Below are 8,280 nucleotides of genomic sequence, written 5' to 3'. Positions count from 1 at the left end.
ACATGCCTAAAGAAAAATGGAGATACAGGGTGCCTGAAGGGAAACTGAGGCACAGGGTGCCTGAAGGGAACCGAGACAAGGGATTCCTAAAGGGATACAGAGGCACAGGCTGTCTGGAGGGACACAGACCCGGGGTGCCTCCAAGGAATGCAGACATGAAGTGCCTGAGGGGAAACTGAGGCACGATGCCCTCTGAGCAGCTCCCAGAGCTGCTGCTGGCTGCAGCCCCAGGGGCTGAGTGGGATGGATGCTGACAGTGACCAGGTGGGCACAGACAATGACCCAGGTGGGCACGGACAGGGCAGAGGGGCACCCACCTGACGGCAGTGGTGCTGAAGGAGGCGGAGGAGCGGGTGGAGATGTACGGGTAGTGCTTGGTGTCCAGCTTGTCATCGATGGCATCCTGGGGACAGACAGACACAGGCCTGGGGTCAGCGAGGAGCCAGGCACAGCCCCAGGCCCCACAGCCCCTCTGCAGGCTGTGCCCAGGATTTCCTTCTTGAGAAGCTCAGGAGCAGGTGCTGAGCTGGAGGTTCCAGCCCTGGGACCCCCCTCCAGCATGAGGCACCCACTGCCAGTGCCAGTGTCGGACACAGACCCGGTCCCCCAGGGTCAGTGTCCCCCAGGGTCACTGTCACCCAGGGTCAGTGTCACCTGGGACACCTTGCTGAGGTGCTGCTGCCCCAGGCAGGCCCCTCTGTCCTGGGGGTGAGGTTGAGGGGTGTCCTGGGTTTGAAGCCACCCTGTGGGGGGGTTGTGACAAAGGAAAACATGAGCTCTGTGCTTTTGGGACCTGAGGGAGCTGTGGCTCTGCTGGTCTGAGCCAGGGCTATCCCAGTGCAGAGCTCCTGGGACAGCTCCTGAGGACAGACACAGCTGTACAGAGCCATGCCTGTTCCCTGGCTCTGCTGGGACATGGGCAAGGCTTTGACAAAGCCACCCAACCTTGGTGGCCACGGTGGCACACACACAACCAGCCAAGTTGTTACTGCATTTGTAATCCAGGGATGCTGGGCAAGCCTGGTTTGGGCCATGGAGACTGAGGGGAGACCTCAGTGCAGTCTGAAACTTCCTCAGGAGGGAAAGGGAAGGGGCAGGCACTGATCTCTGCTCTGGGACAGGGACAGGAGCCAGGGCACGGCTGGGGCTGGGCCAGGGCAGCTCAGGCTGGAGCTCAGGGCAAGGTTCTTCCCCCAGAGGGTGCTGGCCAGGGTGGGGTTGTGGGGGGGCTGGGCAGGGACAGGGGCTGGGCTGGGGGATCCCTTCAGTCCCTCCAGCTCAGGATATTCTGTGACACTCTGATTCTCTGAGTCCATGCAGCACCAGTTGAGTTTCCCATCCCTTTTCAGCAAGTGCAGATCCTGTCCCCCCAGCAGGCAGTGATTTAATCCCAGGCTGTGTTCCTGCTCCTCCCTGCCAGAACTGGGGCACCAGGGTGGGGTTGTTGGGGTGTCTGTGCAAGGCCAGGGGCTGGATTTGACGTTCCTTGGTATCCCTTCCAACTGATCACATTCTGTGATTCTGTGCCCCATACCTGAAGCCAGGAAAGCCTCCCAAAATATCCCAACTGTGCTGCAGCCCCAGGCAGGAGCAGCCTGGAGGACACGCGTCCAGAGAGGTGGCAGGGTCTGGGCTGGGAGCACCCAGCTCTGTGCTGGTCCTTCCTGGGTGGCTCTGTGACCCCCTGCCCTGCCCCCAGGCCTGTCCTGGCTGCTGGCTCACCTCCATGATGTCCTTGATCACCGGGGTCCACCGGGACAGCTGGTAGGTCTGCTCGCTGATGCGCTCCTTGCGCTCCGGCTTGCTCCGGCGGCGCAGCGTGGACTGGGCACAGAGCACAGGGACACCCTGAGCCACAGCAGCACCAGGGACAGCCCCAGGGACACCCCCAGGGGACAGAGCACAGGGGCAGGGCCAGGGGAGGACCACACTCACGTCTGTGATGATGGGCACCCCGAGGTGGGCCATGTTGGTGATGATCTCGCTGTCCTCTGCCGGGATCTGAGCGTGCTGGATCAGCTTGTTCAGGTTCTCCTCGGTGATTCCTGGCAATGCAACAGCGGGTGTTCTCTCAGGGATGTCTCACTGAGGGGACACAGCCCCTCTGCTGCCACTTTAGGACACTCAGCCTGGTCAGGGAGGCAGAGCTGGGGTGTCCTGGCCAAACGTGGATGTGCCTGCCCACACGTCCTCACCGTTCTTCAGGAAGATGTAGAGCAAGATGATGCGGATCTTGTCATAGGTGCTGACATTGCCATCCAGCAGGATGGGGACAATGGCCCTCATGGGGTCCTTGATCTTCTCACCTTCAGCATCGGTGCCCATGGCCAGGTCCTGCAGGGAACACGTGCTCAGCACCACTCCATGCTGGGAGGGTGGAGCTGCACCCTCCATGTTCCATGGCAATGTGGGGAGGTGTTTGGTACCTGCTCAACTCGGCACAGCTTGTCCACAGTGCCCTGGTAGTGCTTCATGCAGTCCTCAGCCAGGTGCAGGTGGGTGGAGTACTGGGGACACAAGAGTGGTCACCCCTGCAGGGCTGGCAGCAGCTCAGGGTCCCTGTGCCAGCAGCCACAGCCAGGGGACAGCTGCCACCTCCTGCTCCCTCAGCCACTGAACACACAATGTCCCCTCCCTTTACCTTGCTGAGCTCCTTCTGGTACTGTGGCATCTTCTTCAGCATCTGGGACAGGTCCCTCATGGTGGTCTGTGAGGGAAGGGGACATGGTCACTCACCCTCAGGGACCTGGGGGCCACCAGCAAGGAGGACATGACCCTGCCAAGGACTTCTGTCGCCATGTGAGCCCCCTGTGGGGATTTGGTGACACATGATGTGTCACTGCCAGGTCTCCTCCTCTGAAGCTGAGAGGCAGGAGGGGTGTGCAGCTCTGCAAACTGGGCTGTGGTGGGGAGAAACCCCCTAAGGGTCTCCTCCTGGGAGCCTCGTGTGCCTGGCTGGGGCTCAGATGGTCCTTTCAGCTCCTGGCCACCAGGGTCCCCTCACTGCCACCAACTCAGGGAATGGGGACAGAGCAGCTGCTGAGGGAGGTGCACAGACTCTGTGCTGGGGGAAAACTGATCCCTGGGTGCACAGCTCTCCCACAGCACCCCATTTCCCAATAAACTGATCCCTGGGTGCAGAACTCCCCCACAGCACCCCATTTCCCAAACTGATCCCTGGGTGCAGAGCTCTCCCATAGCACCCCATTTCCCAGCCCCAGCTGTAGGGCTGGCACCCCACAGCCATCTCCCCCCACCAGGAACCTGACCACCCTTCTTCCTTGGCACAAGGGTCCCCAGGAGACCCCACCACGTGCCAGCCCGTGGCTGAGCCCCTCCCCAGCTGGGTGGCTGCATCAGGTCACCTTGTCACCCGTGTTCATCCTCTTGCTGGAAGAAAACTCCTTCAGGGACCGGGTCACCTCCCTGGAGAGAGGAGGAGGGCAGAGCTGTGAGTGGGGAGGGGACCCTCACAGAGGGGTGGGTGGCAATGCCAGGCCAGTGTCCCAGCCAGGCAGCAAACCAGCCCCAGGGCCACTCACTGGGACACCTCGGCGATGTGTTTGTGGCGCAGGGTGACCCACAGGTCGTCATCCTCGTCCAGGAGAACCTCCTTGATCCGGGCCTCACCAATGCCACTGGTCTCGTACCTGGGGTGAGGGGAGGGGTGTCACAGAGGGGACAGGGCTGAGGGCACACACAGCCCCCTCACTGCTGGGTTTGGGGAGCTGGGGGGACACGAGGGCTCTTCTTGGCTGTGCCAGCAGCAAAGTGATTTCAACTGGGATTGACCTCTTCCCCTCTTGGACCCCTTCAACTCCTAAATGTTGGGAATGGGCTGAGGGCTGAAGGGCGGGAAAGCCCTTTTAGGCCCTGTCCTGACCACCAGGGCTGCCAGAGTGCAACACTGGTGTCCCCAATGGAGGACTCGTGGAGGATGGCAATGGATGGAAGACCCAATGGATGAGGAACCCAATGGATGGAGGACCCAATGGATGGGGAACCAGATGGGGAGCCCAATGGATGGGGAACCCAATGGATGGAGAATCCAGTGGATGGAGGACCCAGTGGATGGAGGACCCAGTGGATGGAGGACCCAGTGGATGGGGACCCCAATGGATGAGGAACCCAATGGATGAGGAACCAAATGGATGAGGAACCCAATGGATGAGGAACCCAATGGATGGGGAACCAAATGGATGGGGAACCAAATGGATGGGGACCCCAATGGATGAGGAACCAAATGGATGGGGACCCCAATGGATGAGGAACCCAATGGATGAGGAACCCAATGGATGGAGGACTCAATGGATGGAGGACCCCATGGATGGAGGACCCTGCGGATGAGGAACCCAATGGATGGAGAACCCAGTGGATGCAGGACTCAAGGGATGGAGAACCCAGTGGATGGAGGACCCAGTGGATGCAGGGATGCTGAGCTCCCAGCTGCTGCTCTGGGACTGCCCTCAGGAGTGTCACAGGAGGCTGGGGTGCCCTGCACTCACTTGTAGACGTCGTTCTCGATGGGCAGCAGGTCGTAGCTCATGGCCTGGAAGGTGAGCTCGTGCAGCACCGGGGACGCGGGGTCAAAGCCACGGTCCAGGATGAGCAGCTGGGAGCGAGCCTTGTCTGGACCCTGCGGGCACAGCAGAGCCGTCAGCACCGCCCTGGGGGCTCCCTCAGCCCCACAGCTGCTCTGGGGTGCTCTGGGGTCCCCCCACAGGGCAGAGTTCTGAGCAGGACTGCAGGAGGGAAGCATCACCCCAGCACCCTCCCCACTGCCAGCAGTGCTCACCTCACCCATGGTGGGGTCATCAGCCTTGTAGGCATCCAGCTTGTCCTGGATGAGCTGTGCCAGCATGGCATTGTCCTTGTAATCCCTGGGGAGGCAGGGGACAGGTCAGCCCCACAGGGCACGGCACAGGGAGGAGATGTTGGCTGCCCTGTGCAACATCCTTGGCTCATGGAAGAGCAGGACCCGAGCAGGTTTTGTTGTGCACTCCCACCTCTCCTCTACAGCTCTCCTCTGCCTTGGTGCCACTTAGATTTCAGGGTGCCAACCCCCCCAGCTCCCCAGATCAAGTCTGAGCCTGTTTACACTGAGAATGGCTGTCTGTCTGTCTGTGCCACCACATGCTCTGACCAGCACTGGGCACAGCAGCCCCATCCCTGCCCCTGGATGCCCACACTGATCCCATCCCTGCCCCTGGATGCCCAAACTGATCTCATCCACATCCCTGGATGCCCACCCTGGCCCCATCCATGCCCCTGGATGCCCACACTGATCCCATCCATGCCCCTGGATGCCCACACTGATCCCATCCCTGCCCCTGGGTGCCCGCCCTGGCCCCATCCCTGCCCCTGGGTGCCCACGCTGGCCTCACCCGCGGTACCGCACGGCTGGGTACTCCTTCAGGGTGGCACAGAGCGTGGCAATCTGCTCTGCCAGGCGCTCCAGGATCGGGTTCTTCATCTGGGCCTTGTGTGGGCTGTAAAAGCTCTGGAAGGAGTCAGCTGAATCCAGAGAATAAACCTGGCGGTGCAGAGGCAGGGACGTCAGAGGGGAGGGATGTCTGCAGGAGAGCTGCCCTACCCCAGCTGGGTTTGGAAACCGGATTCATGCCCAGATGGACCCAACTGAGTCTGGGACCAGGCAGCTGGAGCTCAGAGATGCTCAGGGCATGCCTCAGAATTTCCAGCTCCAGCTCCATGGGAGGATCCCTATCCATGTGTCCCTCCCAGCTGAGCAGAGGAGACAGAAGACCCCTCCCAGGCAAGGAAACAGAGACCTGAGGCCAAGCAGAAACACACTGTTCCCCAGCTGTGCCCCCAGTAACAACCACGTGAAGATGCCAAGGGGTCACTCCCTAGGAATGCTGAGCATTGAAGGGTTAATGGCACCCAGCAGGTCTGGCACCGTCTGGCCCCTGGTCCCTTTGTCCCCAGCAGGGGCAGATGGCCCAGGGCCAGCTCTCTGGTGCCCTTGGCTGGTGGCAGAGCTGGCCAGCACAGCTGTGGGCATGGAGCCAAGGCACAGCACCCGCTAAATCCCTCTGGGATCAGCCTGGGAAGGCATCTGAGGAGACACGGAGGGAGCAAGGAGCCAGCTGGGAGTGTAGGGCGGTTACACAAACCCTGTGGGCTGCAGAGGGACCTGGAGCACCCCCTGGCTGTCCCCCAGCCCAGCCCAGGCTCACCTGGGACTCGGAGGGGAGGAAGGCAATGTTGATCTCAGTCAGGGTTTTGATGACCTTGGCGGCGCGGGATTTCACCAGCTCGTTGAACAGGGCGTCAGGACAGGCTGGGAGGGGAGGAGGAGGAGGAGGGTGGTGCTCAGCATCTCTCCATGCCTCATCCCTCACCCCTCCCCACCCCTCTGGGTACTCACAGTCAGTGAAGAAGACGTGGGCAGCTCTGTACTTGGAGGTGGGGGGATCCTTGAAGTCGTTGATGAGGGAGTGGATGGACTGGAAGAGAGAGGGAGCAGCTGGGCTGGGCAGGATGGCACTGTGAGCCTCCCTCCTGCTCAGGGCAAGCTCTGCACCTCCATGCCATCACCCTGCTGGCACCACTGTGTCAGAACTCAGTGCATCCCTCTGGGTGTCCAGAGCTGCCGAGGACCCCGCCGGGGGGCTCAGAGACCCTGGCACAGAGCCCAGAGCACCTGGGGATTTGATGATAACCCCCGGAGCGAGTTACCAGCTTTGTATGAGGATGTGAAAGTCACACAGGTTTGAATAGTGTAATAACAAAATGATCACAGGGTGAAAATGTAGATTTTAGGATTTTTGGTATGGGGGTTATGGGGACAAGATGGAGGAATCTGGGCATGTCCAGCCTTTCTTCTTCTTCTTGCTCTCCATTTTCTGCAGTGATGTTGGCACTTTGGGACTGGTTTAGAGTAGAAGTGCACTGTCTAACACAGGTGATAGGTATTGGGAATTAAGTGTAAATATGTTATATGTAGTTTGTAGTATAAAAAGACAACACCACCTCAGGGGCGGTCAGAGTGCCTGTGGCTGCCCTGCTGAGCAGATCTCGGCTGGGCAGAAAGAAAATTTTATAGATAAGGATTAATAAACAGCCGCAAGACCAAAAAGTGAAGAGTCCAGACTTGTTCTTCAGCCGTGCGGGCCGAAGCAGAGACACCCTGCACATCTCAGGGCAGCAATTATCCACAGCAACCTGAGACCACCGGAGCCAGGATGCTCCCCATGGGCACAGCTGCCCATGCCAGGCCTCACCCTGTCCCTGTGCCCTCGTGCACTCACCTTCTCAGAGGGGGTGATGAGATACACGGCCTCCAGGCTGGGCAGCGGCTCCCGGCGCTTGTTGATGTCTTCCACAACTTGGGGGGAGAACAGGGGTCAGGGATCAGGGCAGGGGGCTGTGGGCAGGGCTGCTGGACACCCCGTGGTGGCTGGATAGCCCACAGCCACTGGATTCCCCATGGCAGCCCCTCCACAGCCAAAACACCCCCAGGCACTCGTCCCTGCCTACCCACCCCAGCCCTGCTGGAGCTCTGGGTGTGGGCAGCTGGCCACATCCCAGGGGATCCGTCTGTGCTCCTGTTCCCTTGGTTTATCCTCACATCCCCCTTCACCTGAGCTCTGCTGTCCCAGACAAAACCCCACTATCCCAAACACCTCCCAGGACCCAGCCTGGCATTTCCTTCTCCTTCCCAGGTGTTGCAGGGAGCCATTTCATTATCAGGCTGCTAAAAACCAACACCTGGTCCCCTCCTCGAACTGAAGGGCTGCCAGGATACAAGGTGTTCTGGCTGCTCCAGCCCCAGCAGGCAAGGAGGCACCTGTGGAACTGCAGCCTGGCACCAGGAGCCATCCCTGGGCCATGGAGGTGGAGTGGCTCCATCCCAAGTGGGATAGGGCTGGGTGGGGGCTGTGCCAACCTCCCTGTGCCAGCCTGGAGATGCCTTTGTGGGTGTCCTGGTGCACAGGGAGATCTGGCCTTTCCCACAGGGAATGTGGAGGCAGGGAGGGGCAACTCACTGGTGATGCCCTCTGTCATGATGTCGGTCATCTTGCAGCAGGACGAGAGCATGCGCATGCTCAGCTGGTCCACCACCAGCACCTGGGGACAGGAGAGCAGCCTGTGAACACCCTGTGAGCACCCCATGAGCACCCTGTGAGCTGGGGGCACGGCAGGACCTTCCCCACCCTCCCTGCTTCCTCCCTGGGTTCAGTGCTCACCTTCCATTCCCCCTTCTTCTTCACTTTCCGGATCACATCGTGCATAATCTCTGCAAGAAAGGGGATGGGG

At 60.4% G+C, this 8,280-nt stretch overlaps 1 protein-coding gene across 1 annotated transcript in view; it reads right to left on the bottom strand.

Annotated features, from left to right (window-relative positions):
* Positions 1 to 8,280, bottom strand: part of LOC102036539 (syntaxin-binding protein 1) — an 11,880-nt gene extending 3,600 nt beyond the window's left edge. Inside the window, exons 1-16 of the mRNA XM_031059251.1 lie at positions 8,211 to 8,280; positions 8,010 to 8,091; positions 7,272 to 7,348; positions 6,389 to 6,467; positions 6,198 to 6,301; positions 5,385 to 5,533; positions 4,796 to 4,880; positions 4,506 to 4,636; positions 3,543 to 3,650; positions 3,366 to 3,426; positions 2,642 to 2,707; positions 2,427 to 2,507; positions 2,196 to 2,334; positions 1,936 to 2,045; positions 1,723 to 1,824; positions 318 to 403 (exon numbers count right to left, since the gene is read on the bottom strand). Coding sequence (XP_030915111.1) covers positions 318 to 403; positions 1,723 to 1,824; positions 1,936 to 2,045; positions 2,196 to 2,334; positions 2,427 to 2,507; positions 2,642 to 2,707; positions 3,366 to 3,426; positions 3,543 to 3,650; positions 4,506 to 4,636; positions 4,796 to 4,880; positions 5,385 to 5,533; positions 6,198 to 6,301; positions 6,389 to 6,467; positions 7,272 to 7,348; positions 8,010 to 8,091; positions 8,211 to 8,255 — 1,505 coding nt within the window. The 5' untranslated portion in view covers positions 8,256 to 8,280. The remainder of the gene's footprint in view (positions 1 to 317; positions 404 to 1,722; positions 1,825 to 1,935; positions 2,046 to 2,195; positions 2,335 to 2,426; positions 2,508 to 2,641; positions 2,708 to 3,365; positions 3,427 to 3,542; positions 3,651 to 4,505; positions 4,637 to 4,795; positions 4,881 to 5,384; positions 5,534 to 6,197; positions 6,302 to 6,388; positions 6,468 to 7,271; positions 7,349 to 8,009; positions 8,092 to 8,210) is intronic.

Source organism: Geospiza fortis, unplaced genomic scaffold (genome assembly GCF_000277835.1).
Source record: "Geospiza fortis unplaced genomic scaffold, GeoFor_1.0 scaffold85, whole genome shotgun sequence".
Taxonomy (NCBI): Eukaryota; Metazoa; Chordata; class Aves; order Passeriformes; family Thraupidae; genus Geospiza; species Geospiza fortis.
This window is presented reverse-complemented; position numbering and strand designations above follow the sequence as displayed.